At 30.0% G+C, this 27,121-nt stretch overlaps 1 protein-coding gene across 6 annotated transcripts in view; it reads right to left on the bottom strand.

Annotated features, from left to right (window-relative positions):
- LOC119599967 (fasciclin-3) overlaps window positions 1-27,121 on the bottom strand; it is a 243,190-nt gene that overhangs the window by 29,306 nt on the left and 186,763 nt on the right. For all 6 annotated transcript variants that reach the window (XM_037949939.1, XM_037949937.1, XM_037949942.1 and 3 more), the window contains exons 2-4: window positions 6,491-6,811; window positions 6,046-6,387; window positions 4,355-4,789 (exon numbers count right to left, since the gene is read on the bottom strand). In XM_037949939.1, coding sequence (XP_037805867.1) covers window positions 4,355-4,789; window positions 6,046-6,387; window positions 6,491-6,811 — 1,098 coding nt within the window. The remainder of the gene's footprint in view (window positions 1-4,354; window positions 4,790-6,045; window positions 6,388-6,490; window positions 6,812-27,121) is intronic.

The following is a 27,121-nucleotide window of genomic DNA, read 5'->3' as shown; positions in this document are numbered from 1 at the left end:
TGAGTAAAAATCAAATAGTTTCGAGTTCAATAAAGCAACAAGCTGTTGAGAGTGAGGTTTAAATTAAATGATGGAATGTTATATTTTTTGAGAATTTTTAAAAAAATTCAATAGAATCCATGAATTGATGACTAAATTAATACATAAATGAAGAATTAAGAATTAGTTTACGTTCAAAAAATAAGACAATAAAACAAAAATTCATCAAGCCATTCCTGAAGGGGACTTTGCAATGATTCTAGTCCAAGCTTCCCGATCATTGCGGAAATCGGCGGCATCATTTCAGCTTATACAAAAGTTAGTTATGCCGATTTTTGTAACATACTACTATAGTTAACAAAATTATGGGCTCCAAAGCCAAATTCGGAGGTTTTGTTGTATTAGGGATAGTTTAAATAAAAGGACAATTTGATCCTTGAGTGATTCGATCTGGGATAAAAAATATTTATGAGCCGAATTTTATCAAATTGTCTTGAAAGTACTTCCGGTAATTGGCGCACAAGGTTTACATGGACTGACAGACAGACAGGCAGATAGAGAGACAGACGGACAGACAGACAGATAGACAAACAGACAGACAGATAGGCAGGCAGACGTACAGACAGACAGGCAGACAGACGGACGGCCAGATACAGACTGACATTCAAATAGATAGACGGACGGACAGACTCAGAAAGCGATTTTGAGCCGATTACGGACAGACAGGAAGACGGACGGATAGGGATAGTTGAAATAATAGACCGATTTGGACCTTGAGTGATTCGTCCTGGGACGGAAAATACTTATGTGCCGAATTTTATGAAATTGTCTTGAAAACTACATCCGGTTATTGGCGCACAAGTTTACATGGACGGACAGACATATAGACGGAAAGATAGGCAGACGGACAGACAGGCAGACGGACAGACAGGCAGACAGACGGACGGCCAGATACACATACTGACATACAAACAGATTGACGGACGGACAGACTCAGAAAGCGATTCTGGACCGATTTAAAGTATAGAACCAGTATTTATGTGCGTTACGAACCACTATAGTGTAACATTATGGTGAATGTATGCCCTCAGTTACAACGTGTTGTGATTTTGAAACGGAAGACAAATAAAGTCCATGCCAGCCAAAAAAGTTGAATACAATAGTCCAAGAAGATTGTTATCAAACAGCTTGCAGAATCACTGAGTGATAATCAAGCAGCAATTTTTGCGAGCAACTGGAATCATCCAATAAGCGGCGAAATTGTATACTGTACGAATGAAAGGCGAGAGATGTCGAAAACAATTCTGAATGTACGAAATGCCACTTGAATATTACAAAAGAAAATCAATTTTGCACCGAATCATTTGTGATGGAAAATGGGTTCATTATGATAACCCGAGGCTTAAGATATCATATGTGAAGCTGGGCACATTATTAGCTGAGCCGACCCCAAAACCAAATGACCATGGTGAAAAGGTAATATTGTGAGACTGAAAGTGTTTTATCTATTATGAACTACAGAAATGTGACTAGACTTGTACCGAATGCTATTGATTCGTTTGAAGCGAGTGTTAGCAGGAAAACGCTTAGAATATGAATATTTTTATGGCTATTTCTTGAACAGTAGCCTCCGCAGTTGAATTGTAACTGAACCCAAAGTCTTTTTATTCCTAATCAGAAGTCCCATATAAGTCCCACACGATCCCTGTAATTATTTTCTATCAAAAAATATCCAGACAAAAAAAATAATCTTGATTATTAAAATAGTCCGCTCATTTTTAAATCCTTTTTTAATTATTTTTTAAATTTATAACACTTTTTTCTATCTAACTAAAATTGTTCATCACAATTTCACTTTAATTTGCTAAATGTAATTTAATTTCATACTATTTACATATCAAAACTTTTAACATGTCACATTATTTAACATTAATCCGACTAAAATATTATGTAATGTAATTATGTCATATTCATATTATACAATAAAATCTAAAATCCACATATTACCAGGAACTTTGTAATGTAAAGGTAATGCACAGTTGTTTAAAACTATACATATAATAAGAGATTTTATATAAAGTATGCAATAAAAATGTTATTATGCAAACACCGAAAAGTATGCAATAGTTTTGTTTTAGTAAGGTAAAACTTATAAGCTGAAATTTATAAGTATTAATTATTGACATTGTAAGATGATCAGATCACATATCATATAAAATCTTGTATAAAAAGTTATATAGCTCCTAAAAGTATGGTATATTTTCTGAAATTTTAACTTATGTAAAATACAACAAGTACTAAACAAACTGTGTAAGTTTTCAGTAACTAAAATCGTTAACCACCTAAGGCTACTTAAGAAAGAATGTCTATTACGTGAACAATTTTCACTCAAAAACATCTGTATTCTAAATAAAAATTTTCTTGAGAGTATAATTTTAAACTTAGGCTATTATTACTTGTGATCAGAGAAAAATGCAAACATCTAGACACTACAACATTACACAGTTAAACTTTTATAATCTTTTAATTTATGGCACATAAAATTGCGCAGAAAAAAAAAAATAAACAAGACATGGGAAAAGGATGTTAATTAAGCTTTGATTCTTGTTTAAATTCTTTTGTTTTTTTTATTTGAATAAAAACAAAATACAAGAATAATAAACAATTTCTTATGAAGCATACAATTTAAAATTTTAATTAAATCCTTTTTAACAAAGTAATAATACCTAAGATGGAAAACAAAACTTGTAGGCATAAGAACATACAGACATATGTATGTGTATTAGACCTGATCCTGTTTTTAATAATAATGTAACTGAAGCAAATTTTTAGGCATATCTGGTAAAGGGAAGACGTGTAAGTTTGATTTTTAGCTTAATTTAGAAATATTTTAAGAACTTCTTGACAAAAAGAGATTTTCTAAAAGAAGGGTTATATGGCGTTAAGGAATTTCATCGTTATATTAGCGTTTGTAAGTGAATTTTGAACTTCAAGTCATTTCCTGTATGGGGGCTATGATCAAATGAATGCCTATCATTACAAAAATTGACAGTATCATTTAGACTTTTTGGAGAGATAAATGAACATTAAACATACATATAAATGAACTCAAAAGCTATATTCGGGGGCCACGTCTGTATGGGGGCTATGCGAAATAATGAACCGATTTTAATCATTTTCATTAGGCTTCGTCCTTGGAGAAGAGTATGCACCACATTTCATCAAATTATCTTGAAAATTGCTGTAGCGTGCTTACAAGGTTTACGTGGACACACAGATGGATATACAGACGGACAGACAGACAGACAGACAGACAGACAGACAGACAGACAGATAGACAGACAGACAGACAGACAGACAGACAGACAGAGAGACAGACAGACAGACAGACAGACAGATAGACAGATAGACAGACAGACAGACAGACAGACAGACAGACAGACAGACAGACAGACAGACAGACAGACAGACAGACAGACAGACAGACAGACAGATAGACAGATAGACAGACGGACAGACGGGAATAGCTAAATCGTCTCAGAAAGTATTACAAACGCATAATACTTTTCCCACTATAGTGGTGTAGGGTACACATATATTATCTACATTGTAAACTACTTAACCTAAACTAGACATTTTGAAGATTTCCGTAAAGTTTTCAAATTATTATCGAATGACGGACATGTCTAATGCTTATGTGCATATGCAAAAATCTTTGTAATTGTTAATGTATTACATTATGTAGAGTAAAAAATTATGTAAATAATAACAACTTACATGTTGTGTGTATAAATTAAAAGCTTAGGAAAAATACTTATAAAATTATATTAATGAAAAATATGAAAAAAAAAATAAATGCATTTAATCCCACACACTGTCAGAGTATCTCAAATACAGCAAAATGAATTTCAAGAAATTTTTCCAAGAAAGAGGAAGTTATTAACTTAGCAAAGTTTGAGAAATACTATTGTTGATACATGTTTATTATACAATTGGATAATATGAAATACCTGTGGTTACTTATATTATAATAAAAATGCTAAATATTTTATATTCTCTAGCAGACACAACATACATGTACATTTTTTTCAGAAACATGAAAAGGATGAGCCCTAACAAATTACAAAACTTGCAGACACGTAATAATGTAAACAATTAATGTATGTATGTCAAAGGAAATATTATGAAAATATATAATTTTATCAGCAATAAGAACATGTTATTAACTAAATTTTAAATTTATAAAAGTTTTATAAAACTAAATTTATAAAACTTTTAAATTTAAATTTAAAGAAAAACAATTAGTACTTTCTAAATAATATACTCCAAAAAAAAAACTAATTACATCTAAATAACAATTATATATTTTACTCACCTCCAAAACACCATCTACCAGTGGCACGTGCAAACAATACCATGAGTACGATTAAGACAAGTATTGCCACCGCAACAACAATACCAACAATAGCACCAATTTCTAAACCACTTGCTGGTGGTGTGGCAGATGAACTAATGCGTACGGTATAGTCTGCGTAGCCCAATGCGTTCGATGCTCTTAAATTATATGTTTTGGTAGTATCTTCCAAGGTTAAACCGGCAATTATTAATGTTACATTGTACATGTCTTGTCCCAAATAGACTGGTTCAAATACCGAGAAACGACCATCTTGTTCACCTTGACGTATCACATTACCATCAATAGTCCATTCGACAACGGGTGCGGGATTTGAGCGAATGGTCAGATTAACGGTAACGGTGTGGTCTAGGTAGAGGCCGTAGACAAGAGTTTCTTCCTGTTGGATGGGGGAATCTGGGAAAGGGGAAAATTGGAAAGAGTTAAAAATGTTAAAGAATGATTTGAGTCTTTAGCGAAAATTTTATATTAAAGAAAATGTTCTATTAAAGGACAAACGTTATTGAAAGTGTTCTATAAAAAGGAACATTTTTTGGAACATTTCCTGCAAAAAGAGAGAAATTATGGAAAATTTTCTATAAAAAGAAAATTTATGGAAAATTTTCTATAAAAAGAAAATTTATGGAAAATTTTCTATAAAAAGAAAATTATGGAAAATTTTCTATAAAAAGAAACATTTATGGTAAATTTTCTATAAAAAGAAAATTTATGGAAAATTTTCTATAAAAAGAAAATTTATGGAAAATTTTCTATAAAAAGAAAATTTATGGAAAATTTTCTATAAAGAGAAAATTTATGGAAAATTTTCTATAAAAAGAAAATTTATGGAAAATTTTCTATAAAAAGAAAATTTATGGAAAATTTTCTATAAAAAAACATTTATGGGAAATTTTCTATAAAAAGAAAATTTATGGGAAATTTTCTATAAAAAGAAACTTTATGGGAAATTTTCTATAAAAAGAAAATTTATGGGAAATTTTCTATAAAAAGAAAATTTATGGGAAATTTTCTATAAAAAGAAAATTTATGGAAAATTTTCTATAAAAAGAAAATTTATGGGAAATTTTCTATAAAAAGAAAATTTATGGGAAATTTTCTATAAAAAGAAACTTTATGGGAAATTTTCTATAAAAAGAAAATTTATGGGAAATTTTCTATAAAAAGAAAATTTATGGGAAATTTTCTATAAAAAGAAAATTTATGGGAAATTTTCTTTAAAATGAAAATTTATGGGAAATTTTCTATAAAAAGAAAATTTATGGGAAATTTTCTATAAAAAGAAAATGTATGCGAAATTTTCTATAAAAAGAAAATTTATGCGAAATTTTCTATAAAAAGAAAATTTATGGAAATTTTCTATAAAATGAAAATTTATGGAAATTTTCTATAAAATGAAAATTTATGGAAAATTTTCTATAAAATGAAAATTTATGGAAAATTTTCTATAAAAAGAAAATTTATGGGAAATTTTCTATAAAGAGAAATTAGTAGAAAATGCTTTTAAAATTGTTTTATGTTTAACAGAAAATTTTTTCTCTAAAAGAGAAAATTTTATATAAAAAGGTGTTTTTTCTAGAAAATTTTCTTTAAAAGAAAATTTTTAAAAGTTGTCCTTTACAAAGAAAATGTATTAAAAAAATTACAATACTTACAACGCACTAACAAATTGAATGAACCCTCTTGAGGTGGTAAATTTTCACGATCTGTCTGATGATGAGAACGGCAAACCAATTTACGGCCATTATCCTCGGGAGTCAAAGTCCATTGAATCTCTTGGATGGTGGTAGATAATTCCAAGCCATTAGGATTATTAGAGGTAACATCCAAGGGACCAACACGCTTATCGGCTGGCTGATTATCAATCAACCAAGTAATATTGGCAGCTGGACGGCCTTCGGGCACAATGCAACGAGCTTGGAAATTACTATGAGCATTGAAATAACCTTCACGATCGGGTTTGGTAATTAATTCAACCAAAGGTTGTTTGGGACGTACTATAAAAATGAAATTATAATAATAATAATTAATTTTAGCAAACTAATAGCAAATAGCTTTGATTTTTCTTAAGGTCTTTAAAAAAACCCCTTTAAAACTTACATGCTACCACCAAATCAATAGTGCCCGACAGTTCTTCACCCTCAACACCCAGATTACATTTAACCTGACCATTGTTGAGAGCTTTGACACGTTGTATGCTAACACCACACTCGCCAGCCTGCAAACCTTTGCCAAAGTACGTAAACCCAGGAGTTTTATTCCAATCAGGAGATAAATTAAATATTTTCGATTCACCAGGTATTTCAATTCGACAATATGTTATTGTATGATGTGCATAACGACACAACAATTCTGTGGGATCACCTTCGTTTAATACAGCTGTATTGGGTTCAACAGTGACTTGTGCACGTGCCAGTGAATCTATAATTAAATGGAAGAGGAAAGAAAGCGGAAATTGTTTTATATTAGTTTTCGAAATAAATTACAAATTTTGTGATTTTCGTCATATTTCATGCAGATTGGTATACAATTGAGATTTGTGTAGTAAATATGTATATAAATAATAGTAGTAATAATAATGTTGATTATATTGTTTATTTTGGGGTATTTATGTATATATGTGTTCTACCCTGCAGTTCGGTTGGTGGACAAAATGACCAAAAAATTTAGTTCGCTATGAGAGAGTAATATTGTCTAAAAGACATACAATACCTCCTTCTAAATCTTCTGGGTTTTGTTTCCTTTCAATACATTGACTCCTTGTGAAACTTCTGGCTTTTGTTTCCTTTAAATAACTTGTTGGTATTGGTTTCTTCAATTGGTTTGTTATTTTTAAGACAAAAATTATTTCATATTTGTATACTGACTGCCTTGGGGTGTCGTTCATTGAGATATAATTGATTACAAAATCTTTATTGATTATAGTTTATGAATTAAGTAAATATATATGGATATTATTTATTCTTTGCCCTTTATGAAATGTGTAAATTAAACAGTTAATTGTTACAAATGTAAATTTGCGTATTGTATAGATTCGATTGATTAGAAAGTAATACAAATGAAACAATTTTAATTATTTGCTGATTTTAAGTAGGAAACTTCTGGGAAGCATGTCTGACAAAATTATTGAAAATTTTGGTTCCGAAGATATCTGGGGTCTTCAGAAAACTGATTTCAACAGACAGAAGGACAGACGGATAGACGGACAGACAGACAGACATGCAGACTGACACACAGACAGACAGACAGACAGACAGACAGACAGACAGACAAACAGACAGACAGACAGACAGACAGACAGACAGACAGACAGACAGACAGACAGACAGACAGACGGGCATGGCTTAATCGACTTCACTATATATAAGGATTCAGAATATACACTTAATAGGATCGGAAAATTATATTGTGGAAATTACAAACGGAATGACTATCTTATATATACCCTTCTCACGAAAGTGAAGGGTATAAAAAGGGGTTTTCTAAAAGAGGTGTATAGGGTAGAGGGTTAATATGGAACTATAATTATAAATTTTGGTAGAGGGATTAAAGTCTACATTAAAGTTATTTATGCAGAATATCATCGTGATATTAGTGTTTATAAGTGAATTTTGACCATAAAATCATTTTCTGAAGAGGACTTTATATGGAGGATAGGGTCAAATGATTATTACAAAAAGCAGCAGTATCATTCGGACTTATATAAAACCAAGTTTCGCCGATTTTTAGAGTGATACAAGAACATTTAACGTATTTATGAGCTTAAAAGCCCTATTAGGGGAGTACGGTTGTATGGGTGCTATGCCAAATAATGGACCGATTTTAACCATTTTCAATAGGTTTCGGGTCAAAAAATTGTATCAAATCAAATTATCCTGAAAATTGCAATCAGTAGCGTGCGCACGAAGTTTACATGGACTCACAGACGGTCATAGCTAAATCGACTCAGAAAGTGGTTTTGAGCCGATTCTAATACTTTAAAGTGGGTGTATGACCAATATTTTTGTATGTTACAAACATCATCACAAACGCATAATACCCACCCCACTATAGTGGTGTAGGGTATAAATATTTTGAAAAAATTACCAAACAATAACGTATTCTATATGTTTCGTATTCCTTGTCCAGCTTCAATAATTCCATTAAATTTAACAATTCCATTTAAATTGCGTGTTCAAAACGGTTTTCCTCTGCAGACTTACATTAACAAAACTTTAAACTGTCAGACTTGGTTTTTATTCTACAAATTTTTTTCTTCATTCTTCCTTTCAAAATTGGCCAACTGGCCAAAGTAATAAAACCGTTTTATTTTTTTCTATTTTCATGTTTCAGTTATTTCGCAGCCATTATACCATACACACTCGCTGTTGTACATGATTAGTAATGGTCAAACAAAGAAAAAAAAGCAGAAAACATGGTCAACATGAAAACGTTTAAAAGCTTGAATAAAAATACAACGTGCAGCATACCAAAATAATGGTTTTATTTTAAGAAAAATTAGTAAAAATACAAAATTATGTATGAGATTAAATGTATAGAATAAACTTGGGAAAAAAACATATTTTTTTTTACTGAAAAAAAAAAAAAATGAAAAATGGTGAAAAGAAATAAAATAAAATTTCGAAACATGTTATACTACGTATTGCAATTGTTAACTGTTGAGATAATAAAAAGTAATTGTGTATTTATTATAATTTTTGGGATATTTTTCTTTAATTTTTTTTTGTTCTCCTCTTTAATTTAGTTTTGTGTATTTTAAACACGAATTTTATGTTTTACATTAATTTGCGAAAATGTTAAGTTTTATGTTTAAAAGGATTTGAGAGAGTTCGTTACACATTAAAAACATGTTCATTACTTTAAGCAGGAACGTGCTTTAAAATTTAACATTAAAGTTCGTTATCGAGTTTGAATTTGCTCTCAGTTGAAAGTTCTGTAACTGCAAAAGTTTCGAAAAATCTTTATTCTTTTTAGCTTTCTAATGATTTATTAAGAACGAACTAGAGTATTTGTGATCGAAAAAGTCTTGCACTTCCTGACTTACGAATAAGTATTGTTTTTTGGCGAAAACTTCTAAAGTAGTCGTTATATAAAAAATGCGATTGCTTAGCATGTGTAACTGTAACGGGAGCCGATTGTTGATAGCATGTTCTATTTTGGAATAGTTCGTCAGCTCCCCAAGAAACGTCCGACATTAGTGACATAGTGTAGATAGATCGAGATGTAGTAGAAGGTGTGCTGTCGGCAAAAATTCAAAGACAAAAGCTCACGGTTGTGTTATATAAAGCTCATCGGTTACCAAAGAAATACTAGGTTCGTAAGGTTCGCCATCAGGTTTGGAGGCGACCGATATTTACGAACAACCTGGATGTCGTGTAGACAACTGATAGTGATCTAACAGCAGAAAGATCATACATCACAACAATTACAGTATATCACATGTGCATATTCAGAACGTGCCATCCCGAGGCAAGAATAAACGATTCTATCTAATCGATGTCAATACTAGATGTATCAGCTACATATATCGTGCAGTAGAGAACTTAACAGGGAATAGGCAAATAAAATGTTCAATACCCAGCTAAAAACGATCATATATGATTATATATGGATCATATATGAATCATATATGGACCATATATGTTCATATCCGAAAAATGGCGATATATGATCATGTCATATATGGACACATATATGGAATCATATATGAAAAACATTTTCCATATATGGATAAGTATGGAAATATATGAACATATATGGAAATATATGAAAATATATGGAGATTATGCCCAATTCCGCCAATTTTCGGATAAGAACATATAAGAAAATATATGCTTCATATATGAATCCATATATGATCCATACATAATCTTTTTTAGCTGGGTAGTCTCTTCTTTGTTATGAAAACTTCTACAGTATGTGTTATATAGAAAATTCGATCGCCTAGCATGTGTAGCTAATATACAGGTCTTTGTCATGTTTTTTACCAAAAATCGTGGCCATACCTTTCAAAGACCCAACAATTGTGTCATTTATTTTTCCTAGAACATCCGCTATATTATTCTCAAGAATATTTGAAAATCCCGATACTCAGTGCAGCTCTAGGATAGAATAATTCGTCCCCCCCGAAGAGACGCCCGACATTAGTGAACCTGTCTGGATGTAGTGTAGATACCACATATAAATCTAGTGGAAGGTTTGCTGTCGAAGCCAAAAGTTCACAGTTTTGTTATATAAAGGTCATCAGTACCCAAACTAACTCTATGTTCGAATAGTACGCCATTTGGTATAGAGGCTACTGATGTAGACACCAGACATTTATTAGATAATGGTTTAATATCAATACGGATTTAGATATTCCTTATGTATAGATGAAATCTCAATTACTTTGATCGTGTAGCCTAAAGCTACGTGATCCTAATCGAATCAGTGATCGTTCAGATAGTGAGCAGAACGTTGAGTACGAAAAGTACATGTAATGATCCCAATTGCAGCTCTGATCATTCAGATGTTTAGCATTAAAGTTGTATATTACTGTGTTAAACTCGTTTAATTTTTAGATTTACCAGTTTTACTTTAAATTAAAATATATATCTTTCTTTAATTTTTATACCCTACACCACTATAGTGGGGAGGGTATTATGCGTTTGTGCTAATGTTTGTAACACCTAAAAATATTGGTCCTATACCCATCTTAAAGTATACCAATCGGCTTTCTGAGGCGTTTTACCTAAGTCCGTCTATCCATCCGTCTGTCTGTCCGTGTGTGTGTCCCTGTAAACCTTGTAGCTCACGCTACAGGTCGCAATTTTCAAGATAATTTCAGACAATTTTCCACATGCTCTTCTTTTGACCCAAGGACGAATCCAATTGAGAATGGTTAAAATCGGTCCATTAGTTCGCTTGGTCCCCTAAACAATTATTTCTCCAGAATATAACTTTTATTAAATGTTTTTGTATCACTCCAAAAATCTGCAAAACTTTGTTTTATGTCTTAATGATAATGCTGATTTTCTCTACCGAAATTTATAAGGATAGACCCATATTAACCCCCTGTCCCCATATAACCCCTCTTTTAGAAAAACCTTTTTCATAGTCACTTTAGTAGGGTATCATATGGTTGGCCATAGCCGACTATAAATTCTTACTTGTTTTGAATTATTTTTTTTTAATAATAAAATATATTGTTTGTAATCTGCAATTGAACACCTGTATTATTTACTTTTCAAACTTTCAATTTAAATCAATAAGCATTCAGATTTAATAATTTTTTTCTTTTTTTAAACAAGAATTCATAAATATAAATGAAGTATTAAATGTAAAACAGGGACGTGGCTAAATTGTAACGGTAAATTTATGCAGTTCGTTAAAATCATAATAATCAGCTAGAAAATAAAATGGAACTAGAGACAAATTATAGTAGTTCGGAATAACGGATTAAAATATATTATATATTTTCTATATACACTATTTAAAGCGTCAAAATAGGAATAACATTTTCTCTAATGTTTGTACAATGTTTTTCATACACCACTGTTATCATCAAATTTGCAAAAAATAAAATAAACATATATTTTTAAATTTAAGAATCAAACATAAAATCTGTTAAATATTACCTAAAAAAAATTTCTTTTAATATTAAAAAAATACACACGTTATTTAAAATGTTTTCTTTTAGGATTTAAATTTTCTTAACAAATTACTATTACTTTTCAATTTCCAATAAGAAATACACAATTTAAATGCAGCAAATGAAGTGAGTAAAAGAATATTATTTCTAAGATCAAATTAGAAAAAAAAAAACGTTCAAAAGTCTATCCTGATTGGTTTACATTTAGATGTCTGGTTATATTTTCTAACGTCTAACTGACTCAATTGCCATTAGAGTTGTAAAGTTTTATCGTTTCTAATCAACAAAACAAACATAAAATATAGCAGTAAAAATATGTACTTATGTATTTAGGAGAATAAATATGTACGTTGTACATATTGTTTGTAAATGTATAAACGATTTTTCTATTTTCTTTGCTTAAAAACTAAATCATACAGAAAATAAAGTAAAGGAAAATGAAACAGAAAAAGTTTTTCTAAACATTTCTAAGATTTGTATTGTTCTTATAACTAACCTTCTTGAAAGGTTTTTGCTAGAGAAGAAAATGTTATATTTAGGCATATTTAGTTTGGCCTAACATTGGTTATATTTGGAAAGGTTAAAGGTTCAGAAGTTCAAAATTTTATCAACCTTATTTATATTTAACACGGTATTTATAATTCAAAAATTAAACACTTATAATGTATACTATACTAAATCAAATAAATGCTACCTAAATGTATGCTACATTTTACATCAACAAATATACAAGTTTAGAGAGTATTTGGTTTTAATTTTAACTGATTATATTAAAGCTTTTTTAGTTTTTCAGATAAAATATTTGAGCTTATTATTCATGCTTAATAAAATACAAACATTTGCTATTCAGCTGAAAATTTTCTATACTAAAAGCTTTTCTGAAAGCTTAAATTAAAGTAAATGAAAATCTACAACAAAGTTGTTGTATTAATCCTTATATAAAAGCTGAGGTTTCTTAAAAGTTCGAGATTTAAATATTTTACATAAAGCTCATCTAATATAAAAGCTCTTATTTGAATTTTTTCGCAAGTCTAAGCTAACGGTTATACTACCAAAAGCATATAAAACTGAAATGAGACTTTCAAAGAAAAGTTTAATTAAAGCTTTATAAGCTTTATATAAAGCTTTAAAACCGAATGTTAAATCTAGATTCTAGAATATTGATACTGAGAGTTTAACATTTAGAATTAGACGTATTATTAAAGCTTATGTTATACAATTAGATGAAGCTTTTATTACTACACAAAAAGCTATATTTTACTATTAAATATGTCATATAAAGCTTAACTGCTGAAACTCAAATTAAACTTTAAAAATATATAATGTTTGCATTACCAAAACCGAGTGAAGTAGAATATAATTGAGAGCTTAATTAAAGCTTTAAATAATTAAAGCTTTAAATAATAAACCTTAAATATTGAATCTTAAATCTATATTCTAGAATATTGAAACTAAGAATTAAATTAACTTTTGGAATGTAAATTAGACAATTAGATGAAGCTTTTATTATACTACACACAAGCTATATTTTATCATTAAATGAGTTATATAAAGCTTTACTGCTTAAACTTAAATTAAACTTTAAAACTCCAATTATAGTTATAAAAGAGTTTTGAAGGGAGACTAAATGATTAAAACTGAGAACTTTATCAAAGCTTTGCATATATTAAAGCTATTTTCCAACCTTAATATGATGTACATTAAAAGAGGGTTTTAAGCTTTTAAAAGTGTTATTCTCAATTATAAAAACATGAAATTTAACTTAATGAAAAAGCTTTCTATTGTATTACCATGAGCAAAAGAAAATATTGACACTGAGAGCTTTAATCAAGCACAAATTGGAGCTTTTAAGGAGGGAAAAAAATAGACCATTTGTTGTGTCTAAATATGTAGCTACCTAGCTATTTGCCTACTACCTACACTTTTACTTATATCAGTTAAATTTTGTTTTCAGTTATTTTTTTTTCTTTTTTCAACCACTTTAACTACTTTACAAGAAAATCCAGCCAACTCGCATAAATAATTTGCTCAATGGCACGAAAGTACAAGTAAAGTACGCTGCTGTTGTTATAAAATTTTCTATGGTTTTTCCACTTACTTTTTTTTTCTTTGCTGTAACTTGTCGTTTGATATACAATCGACACACGAAATATTATGGTTTTATGTTAAGTTATCATAAATAAATTTCCAATAAGTTTTTCTTTCGGGTTGTATATTGTTTGTTTTTCTTGCTAGCAATTTAATTTCTTAAGTTGTTGTGTATTTCCTACCCTACCTCAACCTGATAAAACAGATTTGTTTTGTTTTTTTTTTTTTGGTGAATTGTGTGGCGGTTACTGGTGGTTATTGGGTTTTGAGCTTTTTCTTTTGGGAGGGCAATAAACTTTTATGAGACAAGTAAGACAACAAGTTCAATAGAAAACGTGAAGAAAAAAAGACAAAGACTAATTTATTGATGAAATTATCTAAGATGAAAATTATTAGAAAGTTAAAGAGAAAGAATAAGAAAACTTTAAGCAAGCAAGATTATGGCAGTTAAGTAAAGTAAGAAAAGACAAGAATGAAAACTAATTTAAACATTTAAATTTTATTAAACAATAATTTATTGTCATAGAAGAAAATATGATTTTTTCGTTGCAACAATAACTAAAAAATAAATAAAATCTGTTAGAAAAATAATTCTTAAATTTACCTGTCCTTGCTTATCTCTGTGTAAAAATAAATAAAAATTATTTAAAATACAAAAATTAATTGATTCAACACAATAAAATGTAGATCTAGGTTTTTTTCAATATGACTTAGAGACAGCAATAAAAACCTGCACAAAACTCATCCACACAAAAATCTGTCATTTACACAATTAATTTTTCATTATTTTTTTATATATTTTTCAATTTGTTTTTTAAAAGCCTTTCATTGTATTTGTAGATTTTATATGTAGTTCAATTGACTGCTGTCTGCTCTATTGTCCCTTTTCAATAATATTTATTTTTGCAATTTGAATTTAATATGTATTATGTATGTATATTGTATAGTGGGGCATGGCCGACCATATTATACCCTGTGTCAAATTTCATCAAATTATCTTTCGAATTGAGACTTATAGCGAGTGTACAAGGTTTACATGGACACACAGAAGGACAGACAGACTGACAGATGGACAGACAGAAGGACGGGCAGACTGACAGACAGAAAGACGGACATAGTTAATCAATTCAGAAAGTAATTCTGAGCCAATTGGTACAATTTAAGGTGGGTGTAGGACCAATATTTTTGGATGTTACAAACATCAGCACAAACGCATAATACCCTCCACTCTATAGTGGTGTAGGGTATAAAAATCTATTTGTTTACAAAATATAGATTAGGTAATTGTTAAATATGTAATTGTTATTTGATATACATACATAGAAAAAGTAGATATTAAAACTGATGAGATTGAAAAAGAGGCAAATATATAAAAATTTAGTAAGAGTCTTATATGGACCTTAAGGTAAAGTATAGATCGATCCGCAAAAAAAAAAGTTTTGAGAGATTTTTGCTCGTAAGAAACTTTCTTATGTCGAATTTCATCGCTATGCTCGTACCTTTAAGCCAATACTGAGCGTTAAAGTAATTTTCTGAAAGGGGCCTTATATGGGGGTAGGATCAATTATTGACCGATCCTCACAAAATTTCATCGCAAAACTCGTATTTTTAAACCAGTAATTGGCTTTAACGTCACTTTCTGAATAGGGCTTTATATGGGGGGTAGGGTCTATTATGGACTGATATAAATAAAATTTGGTAGATAGCTTCTGGCTCATATAATGACGAATTTCATTGTAATGCTCTTATTTTTAAAACAGTTATGACGGTTTAAGCTGATTTTCGGTGGGGCACTTGTAAGGGGGCTATGCGGAAACGTAGACCAATTTTGCACATTTTCAATACCCAAAAAACTTTATCTCTAGGGAATATGTGTGTAAAAGTTTAACCCTCTAGCTCTTTCCGTCCGGACTCTATCGTGTTTTCAACAGACAGATGGACGGATAGACGGACGGACATGGCTAGATCGTCTTAGAATTTAATAAGGAGCCAGACTATATACACTTTTGTGGGTATATGACCAATATTTCGATGTATTACAAACGGAATGAGTAAAACAATATATCCCCTATCTTTTTTGATGGTGGGTATTAAAAAACAAAACCAAATTTTATTGACAATCTTTACATGTTGGAAAAAACTCACAAATTATTTTATAATTTTTATTTGAATCTTTTTGTCTTGCTCTGTTATCGATGTTTTCTGCAATCCACATACATATATCACATACATGTTAAATATTGAACTTATGGTTAAAAGCTATTAGCAATAACACAGAGCCAAAATTAATTTTTAATTAAATTTATTTAGAATTGATTGCTAATTTATTTTAAATCCTAGCAAAAATAAGCATTACAAAGTAATTAATAAAATAATGGATTTTGCAAACTATACAATGACATTTCAACTCCTTATTATCATTGGAGATAAGTACTTAAATTACGCTTACATGTAATGAGTTAAAAATCAGTTACAATAACTTATTTTATAAACCATTTAAAAATTTTTAACAGCTTTTTGCTGGGTTGTTATTTTTCAGAGTTTAATTTAAAATAGGCTTTTATGAAATATTATTGTTTATTCAATTGCAGCACAGTTTATTTCTAAACATTAAATATACATGAATTTTACACAAATTTTTTTTCACAAATACATATGTATATTTTTATAATAATTTGCTATTAAATTGTAAATTAATTATTTGTTATTATTTATTTTAGTGACACCTACATAGTTTGTTGTTATTGTTGTTATTTCTGCTGTTGCTAGTTCAATGTATTTATTAGACATGTAATTTAAGTGTAAAATCAATTGTTTTCATAATAACAATTATGACAATATAATGTATTTCTCCTCTAATATTGAGAAAAAATATTGCACATTTTTATTAATTTATAGTTTTATATCAATTGGTAATTGATTTTTTTGACATAAAGGATAACGTGTGAAAGTAGTTGTAATAATAATGATAATACATATTTATATAATTTTCAATGTTTTAAAATATTTTATTAATTTAAAACAAAATTATCAAATAATATTTTCGCAATTAATATGGAAATGTGATTAGAGAAATTCCTTAAAAATTCTTAATCTAGCTGGAGACATTATGACAAAAAAAAAATGACTCCAAATAGGATCTGAAAAGGTTGTTTGGATGTTTGAGTATCGTAGACGCGGTAGAAGGGAACTGTGATAAAAAATAAGTTTTATTTTTTTTTATAAACTCTGAGAACAAAATGAGTCACTCTTAAAACCTTTATTAAACATAGTATTTTTGTATGTCTCCCACAAAAGTCTCTGTAAGATTCTTAATCGATATAACAATGTCCGTCCGTCTTCTTGTCCATCTGTTTCTTGAAAGCACGATAAAGCCTAAACAGGAGCTGCAAAATGGCTAAAGTTTATCCACTAGTTAGTAAGAACTTTATCCACAAGTAAGTTAGAAGTACCTAGAAGTTATATCATATATATATACACTTGGGTCAATTACATTGATTCCTTTGTTATATCTAATAAGAGAAGGGTCATTGTATCAGTACAATTCTACTTGCTTACTCTGGATCCTATCAAAACCAGTTTGTCGCACGAATAAAAAGGAGTTCAACCTTTGTATATTCACCTTAAATAAATTCTTTAAATTGTGCAGAATTGGATCTGTGCTCAGCTAGGGCCGGTCAATGCTCTTTGTCTTGATAGCTTCTGCAGAAGTGTTATACTCAATCTTCTTCCGTAGTTGAGCTCTTGATAGATATAACAAGGCTTGTAATCATGGTGAGTTGTAGGTCATGTTTTTCGTCATTCTACAGGTAGCTTTAATTGATCACCTGTATTAGGCAAACTCCTGAAGTTTATCGCGAATATAGTGTTTGGTGTTAGATAGCGGTACGACGACAAAAGTGTTGATGCATGATAATGATATTGGCAGATATCTGTTGATGACCTGTAATCCAGTATAGTCCTATAGTATGGGGTAGTTTAAATAATGGACCGTTTTCAACCATTTTCAATAGGCCTCGTCCCACGTTTGGTCCAAATGTTATCAAAATATCTTGAAAATTGCGTCCAGCCAGACAGACAGACGGACGGACATGTCTGAATCGACTCTGAAAGTGATTCTGAGTCGATCGGTATACTTTAAGGTTGGTGTAGGACCAAACATCAGCACAAATGCATAATACCTAAACTTATTAGTTATCGTATATAAATTGTATACACACTTATCGTATAACCATTAGGATCAGGAAATAATTTACTTAAATCCCTTGGTCCATTTTCCATCTGTTGTAGGGTAATTTGGGTTTGTGCTGATGTTTGTAGCGCACAATAATATTAGTCCTATACCTACCTTAAAGTATACCAATCGGCTTAGAATCATTTTCTGAGTTGATTTAGCTATGTCCATCCGTCTGTCCGTCCATGTAAACGTTGTAATCAACCTACAGGTTGCAATTTTGAAGATAATTCAATGAAATTTTGTACATGATCTTCTATGGTACCGGAAACGAAACGTATTGAAAATGGTTAACATCGGTCCATTATTTCACCTAGCCTCTAGTACATGATCTTCTGTTGTCCCAGGAACGAAGCCTATTGAAAATGGTTAACATCGGTGCATTATTTCACCTAGCCCCCATAAATCACATTTTATTTTTGTAACAGGTGTAGGGTATTATATAACCAGCCTCGCCCGACTATAATTTCTTACTTGTTTACTAAAAAATCCTTCATTATCACTATTCTAGTAAATATTTCAGCAGAATACTCTTTTACATCTTTTCTTACATTTTCACAATTTTTCTTATACTTGAACTTCCTAAGAACTAAGTAGTATGTGAAAATGAAAATTATTACACATGTTGAATGAAATACATTCTTCTCATAACATTTATTATTTTATGAACTAAAGATTTCAAAAATTTTATTTGATTTAATATTTCTAAGAAAACACCTACACAGATGTTCGTAACACTGAAATTGAGAAAATTTGCTCAAGCAATTTGTATTATATGAGCTACTCAGATGCTATTGTATTTTTTTCGTCTTTTTGCACAGTTTTTGAAACAATATACAGCTTAAAGCTATAGAAAAACAAAATCGAAAAATATATATAAAGAATTGAAAAATATCTTTACAGTTTTGTTAATACAGTAATTAAACGTGTTACAGTACTCATAATATGATTACATTTAACCGAAAACTGTATTCCCATCTAACATTAGTTTACTGTAGCTATAATTGGATTGTTCTTGTTAAATGTGTTTAAGAATTATTAAAGATTATTTTTTTGTTGTTGTTTCTTCATTCACTACAGTTTTGTTAAACTAAGCAATTTGATTTTTTATTCCAATTCGCAAAGAAAAACGATGAAAGATGTTATAGTAGTGCACAACTGCATTAAATAAATAGATTGCAAGCAGTAAGTAGTAGTATCTCGAATAAAAAAAATCAGCAAAATAATATTGTTTGTGTAGAATTGAAAAAAAAAATATACTTGAAGCTCGGAAATGAAAACGTGATACTTACAATCAATGCCAAAAGCATTATCGTCATCATCAACTGAATTGTTGAAACCGAAAACGTTTCATGTGGTGAACAGTTGAGGGCAAAAGTAAGTTAATGCAATACAAAACTTTTAGAACATATAGCAGTAAATTATTAAGAATATAGTTTTAAAGCTATAAATAATTTGTTTAAGTAATTTATTGGCAGTGACTGTATTTTTAGTTCACATACATATTTATTCATTATTCATTCTGTTATTTTTTTTGTGCGCAATGATGGTCAATATTAACAACTTTATAAACTCTACTATTCTGTATCAACATGTGTGGTATACTAGTGAAATAATAATATATACTGTATAGAATTTTTGTATGTTCATCAGATGTTGCAACATTTAAACTGCCCACAGTCATTGTTTTATCTGTTTTTTTTTTTTCTCATCTAACTCCTCCACATGAAGTCCGAGTGTAATTTAAGATGAAATATTTATTGTTATTTTTTAGGTTTTGGGAAATTGCAAAAACTTCGTTTGGTTAGTAATAAATCAAGAATTATTCAGGAAATTTCTTGATTAAGAGTAGAGAGTTGTAGAAGTATTGATATACGTACATATATGGGATCAAATTGGCAAAAGTTCTAAAATATTCAAGAATATGGTTTTATTTCAAATATTTAGCTTTTATTTTGAAACATAGCTTTTTTGTTCGAGTTTCATCTTCGGATTGTGGCAATGAATCTTAGTACCAAATTTCCCAACTTTTGGATAAAACCCGGTGATACCAAGCGTTTTATAATTGCCGCTTGAACAGCTTTCGCTGGTCATAGTGGTTTTTGTCTTCTGTGTCAAAATCACAGCTTCAGTGTTCTTTAGCAGCACTTTTTCGGTAAGTAGACAGGGTTTCATATTCGGATTGTCGCAATGAATCATAGTAATTGCCGCATGAGTAGCTTTCGCTGGTCATAGTGGTTTTTGTCTTTCATGACAAGATCACCGACTCAGTGTACTTCGGCAGCACTTCACCACCATTGGAGATAATATACAAATTTGTCCGCAGACAAATCGCTCTACGACGTCAAACGTTAAGAGATATCGTATCCAAAAGATACCATAAAATTACAAGAACAACATTTTATACCCACCATTAAAAAAGATGAGGGGTATATTGATTCCGTTTGTAACACATCGACGACGATCTAGCCATGTCTGTCCGTCTGTCTGTTAAAAACACGATAGAGTCCGAACAGAAAGAGCTAGAGAGTTGATATTTCCGCTAATATTTCCTATATTATTTGGTATTGAAAATGGGTAATATCGGTCCACGTTTTCGCATAGCCCCCATACAGATGAACCCCGGAAAATAGCTTTAACAGTCATAACTGTTTTAAAATGAGATTATAGCGATGAAAAAATCTCTTTATCGAATTTTATGAGGATCGGTCCATAATTTACCCTACCCCCATATAAGGTGCCCTTCAGAAAATTACTTTAACTGCCTTAAAAATACGAGTTTAGTTATGAAATTCGAAACAAATATATTTCTTATAAGCCAAAATCTCTCTCTGTTATAACATCCTAGATATGATTAAAAACGGGGAATTTTCGTATTTTTAAGGAACGATATCTAGACAATATGATGTAATGGAGAAATTCTAAGGTCTGAAGTTTAGGAGTCACACTTACAAAATTGAACTTTTCTAGGTTTTGTAGTTCTATATATGACCTTTATGCCAATAAATATATCTATTTTGTCATTCTATTTGTGCGACCATTGTCCTGATGAAAAGACGTCCTAATTGGCAGAATTGAGAGCGTTGAAGTTTTTTCTCTCTCCAGGTGGGCTTTTAAGGTCCCAATTCAAATCTTAAATTGGTAAAAACTCCCTCCCTAACATAGAGAGTTTTGCAAAATTGAACCACAGGGCAAGGTTTCCATATTTTTTGTTTTACGTTAAACTTTTTCTGATAATGTCTGTTAATTTAAAAAAATATATATTTTCTTTTTTCTTATTTGTTAAATCATATTCTTTGCTTAACACTCTAAATATTTATACCTTTATTAAATCATAATTTAATTTATAGCTTCCATTACAAAAATTCCTTATTTATATCCCCTTTTCCATATAACATTTGATAAAAACAAGAAAACTACTTGTATAAAATTAAACCAACGTTTTGTTTTTTTTTCTCATTTTTCGATATTTATACATATAGTTATATGTTTTTATAAGCAAAGTTTATATTTTTTTATGAAAATTCCTTTTTCTCTGTTTTCTCTCAACGTTTTTTTTTTCACTTCAATCGTATTCAATTTTGTTTATAGTGTGTTGATTATAAAATCAATCATGCTAAACAAAATGTTGACCCAATTTTCGTGAAAAACAATTTTCTACCATTACCTTTCGTAACCAACTGTTTATTGGCTGGAATATTTTTTTTTTTCTTAATTTTTCTCATTTTATTTTTTGTTTCTTCATATTTTCCGATTGTTATTTGGCTTTTGTGTCAGACAGTGAAAAAATAAGTTGAAATTGAAAAAAGAAATATAGAAAAGAATGGCGATGGTGGTGGTACTGGAGATATGAAAAAATGTTATAAATTAGTGGCTAGAGAAAGTGGGCAGATTTGATGCTGCAAGTGAAAAAGTGACATTTAGTTGGAAATGTGGTTAATATATACGAAAAACTTAGACAACTTTAGCATCAAATTAAATGTTTTAAGAGAAGTGTATAATGTGAATAGATTCTTTAGTTTAATATATAAATTTTAAACGTAAAACTTGGCTTTTATAAAGAATAGCGAAACTATTTCGAAACTAGCATGAAGCGAAAAGAACTATAATACAAAATTGAATTCGTAAAAAATTTAGTCTAAACAGCAATTAAGAAAAATTGCTTTTTCAATATAGTCCTTCTATATTTCGTACAACTAAAATTTGCATAAAAAACAATTAAGAAATTAAAGTCGGGCGGGACCGACCCTACACAAGTTATAAAAATAAAATGTGATTTAGTTTTAAAATAATAAAGCATTTAAGTTGAATTGTACCTTGCCTTAGCTATATTTAAGCCATTTATTGGTAAATAAAATTGTAGGCATTTAAGTCATATTTTGAAGGGGCTTTGTATAGGGGCTAGGGTCAAATGAGGCCTATAATCATGAGGGTCATCATGACTAGTATAGAACTTGATTTTCCAGGTTTTTGTCGAGATACGAGTATATTAAACATAATTATGAACTTAAAAGCCCTATTCGGCGGGTTCAGTTGTATGGGGAATTGATGAAATTATGGATTGAATTTAACCAAATAGGCTTCGTCTCTGGCACAATAGAAGATCATGTGCCAAATTTCATTGAATTATCATCAAAATTGCGACTTGCAGTTTGATTACAATGTTTACATGGACGGACAGACAGACAGACAGACAGACAGACAGACAGACAGACAGACAGGCAGACGGACGGACGGTCGGACAGACGGCTAAATCGACTCAGAAAATGATTCTAAGCCGATTGATATACTTTAAGGTGGGCATAGGACCAATATAAATGTCCGTTACACTAATGTGGTGTAGGGTATAAAATATTGTTAGTTAAGCTTTTTTTCACTATAACCAATTGATTCGTTTTGCATAATCAAAACTATATACATCATTTATTTTAAAACTTCTCATTTAACATTTATTTTCTTTTTCGTTTTTTTTCTAACAATTTCTGTAGCTTTCACTTAAGCCTGTCATCATTCAATTTTAACTTTAAACATCATTCAAAAATGTTCTAATACTCATATCACTTGTTTGCCACTTCAGTCATATTTTAATCATAAAGAACGGCTATAGAATATTATAGAGTAAAACTAAAAATATGATTTTAAATATAATGCACGATGTGCAATATTATAAGAGTTTATTCATTAATCTTCATCAAACATTGCCAGGTGTTCAGTCATATTGTAGAATCATAAAAAATAGCATTAGATGAGTGATGTTTTTTACTAAAAAAGAAAAAACATAAAAAAGTTCGTAATAAAAATAAAGAAAATCGTGGAATGAAAGCACAAAAGTTGTAGTTTTTATATTTAGTTAAGTTAGTTAGATATTTAGTATATAGAGTATAAGAGTTGTGTAGATTTCTTTAGAATTTAATTATAATTCTCTTTTCTTTTTAATAATTATTATTTTCTCTTTAAAAAAGGCTGTTTTAATAATGGTTGTTTTATTTTAAATACATATGTATAATGTATGTGTTTAAAAAATTGTGTTAATTGTATGGTGGCAGTGTGAAACTTTCGATTTAATCCCAGTTAATTAAAACAGTTTTTCGATTAAAATCAGCACTTTTAAACTGTGAAAAATATCGATTCAGTTAAATTAAATCTTCTCTAATAGTCATAAAAATAATACAATTAATTCCCTTAAAAAAGTTCTTTGATATTTAAAATTTTGTGATATCTTTATGTAAAAACACTATAATATTTATTTAATAACGTTCTCAGGAGAGCTTTGAGCTTTTCGATCAGAATATAAAAGCTTATTGATATTGCAACAATTAATGTTCAAAATGATCGGAGATAAGCTTATGCTTCTAACAATGGAAGCATGCTAAAGTAATTTGTTGCAATGACTACATACAACTTATCTCTCATGTATAAAAACAACAAAAACATAATGCTCATCTATTACTCTTTGATGAAAGTATCAGACAGACAGAGTTCTAAGAATAAGTTTTAAGCTTGATATACAATGAACGCCTTAAATGATCGGAGAAAAGAACTCTTAAGTTCAAACTTTTAATAATCGATGCCAGTTTATGCAATTTATTGGTGGATAGGAGTTCTTCCAAAAGAATGAGCTTTCACATAAGCTCAGTCATGTATAAAAATAAGAAAATCAAACAGAAAGCTCATCTGTTGCTATCTGATGAAGACATCAAAGCAAGAGAGCTTGACTGACTCAGGTTTAACGGAGATCAGAAAGGAGAATATATACATTCAAGTTATTAGGCGTGAAATTTCGGTAGAACAAGTTAGGGCTTTTAAGCTCAAGCTTTTAACTATGAAAACCAGTTATTATAATGTTTCACAATGTCTGCAAGTTTTTCCTTAGGAGACCATTAGAAGGCTTGTTAGGAGGCCTAGATGTAGTCAGAAATAGAAAATGGCATCAAAAAATGCTGCAGAACTCTTAATCCCTTTCTTTAGTTCATGAACTATTTGAAACGCTAGTCTATAGACTACCCAATAGACTATGGAAGAATTCATACTAGTCCATAGACTACTCAATATTTTTGTCAGCAGACAAGTCCTTGGACCATATAGACAAATCTATAACAAAATGTTTTCTTTTAGAATCGGTTCGCTTTCGACCAAACACATCGGGTGTTTTCAGGTTATGCAGAAAATCATTTCTTTTGATTAAATATTTTGATATTAAAATGCAATATTTTGTTTTCCGTTTTTCATTGTAATTTAATTTTCTTCTTTTTTTTACTGCCTTTTCAAGCAAAAGCTCATCCCAAAACTTAAACACTTACTGCAATAACCTAATTCCTAATAATAGTTTAAATTTTATTGTTTTTCCCACCATAATCTTATCAAAAAGCTATTTAGTAGTAAATACTTAGCAGTAGCAAAAGGTGTTAGTTAATTAACTTGAAATAAGTATAATAGAAACAATTAAAAGTTAAGTGTTAGTTTACGCAGGAGACAAAGAGAAAATAAAAATGTGAGAAATTTAATTAGCTTTAAAGTTTTTTAAATGGAATATGTATGTAAACTAATATGTATTTAAGCATATACAAATTAACTAGGGGTAACAAAAAGCTATGAATAACACAAAAAAATTATATTCATAAAGTTAGTCAAATATATTTTGTAGCTTTTTTCATAAAACCTTCAAAATAACCCCATTTTCTATTCAAAAACTATCAAAAACAAGTAAGAAATTATAGTCGTGCGAGGCCGACCATATAATACCCTTCACCTGTTACAAAAATAATATGTGATTTAGTCTTCATAACAAAGCATTTAAGTTGAATTGTACCTTGCTTTGAATTATACTTAAGCCATTTATTGTTGAACAAAATTTTGGACATTTAAGTCAAATTTTGAAGGGGGATTTGTATAGGGGCTATGGTCAAATGTGACCCTATATTTATAAAATTCATGAGAATCATTAAGGCTAGTATAGAACTTGGTTTTGTAGCTTTTTGTCGAGACACGAGTATATTAAACATAATTATAAACTTAAAATCCCTATTCGGGGGTTCAATTGTATGGGGGCTAGGTGAGAAAATGGACCGCTGTTAACCATTTTTAATAGGCTTTGTCTCCGATACCATAGAAGATCATGTGCCAAATTTCATTGAATTTTCTTCAAAATTGCGACCTGTAGTTTAATTAAAAGGTTTACAATTCCTATTTAGGAGTTCAGTTGTATGGGGGCTAGGTGAGAAAAGGGATCGATGTTAACCATTTTCAATAGGCTTTGTCTCCGATACTATATAAGATCATGTGCCAAATTTCATTGAATTATTTTCAAAATTGCGACCCGTAGTTTGATTAATATGTTTACAAACCCTAATAAGGGGTTCAGTTGAAGGTGAAATAATGGACCGATCTTAACCATTTTCAATAGGTTTTGTCCCTGGGACAATAGAAGATTATGCGCCAAATTTCATTGAACTATCTTCAAAATTGCGACCTGTAGTTTGATTACAAGGTTTACATGGACAGACAGACAGACATACAGACAGACAGACAGACAGACAGACAGACAGACAGACAGACAGACAGACAGACAGACAGACAGACAGACAGACAGACAGACAGACAGACAGACAGACAGACAGACAGACGGACATACAGACAGACAGACAGACGGACGGACGAACGTAGCTAAATCGACTTAGAAAATGATGCTAAGCCGATTGGTATACTTTAAGGTATAGGACCAATATTATTGTGCGTTACAAACATCAGCACAAACCCAATATACCCTCCCCACTAAAGTGGTGTAGGGTATAATAAAAGCTAAGTCAAAAAGCACTAAAACTACCTCATAATTGAATTAAAAACTATTTTGAAAGTAGTTTCCTTTACTTTTCTTTCATATTTACTCCTCATGATCACATGATAGTTGTTAAATATAGAAAAAGTAAAAAGTTTAATCAAAACCCCAACATAAATGTAATAATAACAATGAAAGTAATGAACTAATGAAGTAATTTTCATAGACATCATATAAAACACCAAAAAATTGCTTACCAACAACCAATTTTCCTAGACAAGTTTTAAAAGAAAAATTACCTAAAAAGAGACAAGATGAAAGGTAGTAAAAGTTAATATAAATTTATTAAGCCACAATTACATTAAATTTCAGCAATAATATAATTTCAGGTTACAAATATAAAAAGTTCAAATAAAAGGTCGCTTTAGTTTAGTACAGCAAAATAAAGCTAAACCACAAAAAAAAACATCCTAAACGTTTAATATAAAAGCAATTTTCCACAAC

Source organism: Lucilia sericata, unplaced genomic scaffold (genome assembly GCF_015586225.1).
Source record: "Lucilia sericata isolate MDLA Ls3-8-SP2 unplaced genomic scaffold, ASM1558622v1 Contig000098F_arrow, whole genome shotgun sequence".
NCBI lineage: Eukaryota > Metazoa > Arthropoda > Insecta > Diptera > Calliphoridae > Lucilia > Lucilia sericata.
The sequence above is the reverse complement of the archived record's forward strand: the minus strand, read 5'-3'. Positions and strand labels throughout refer to the sequence as shown.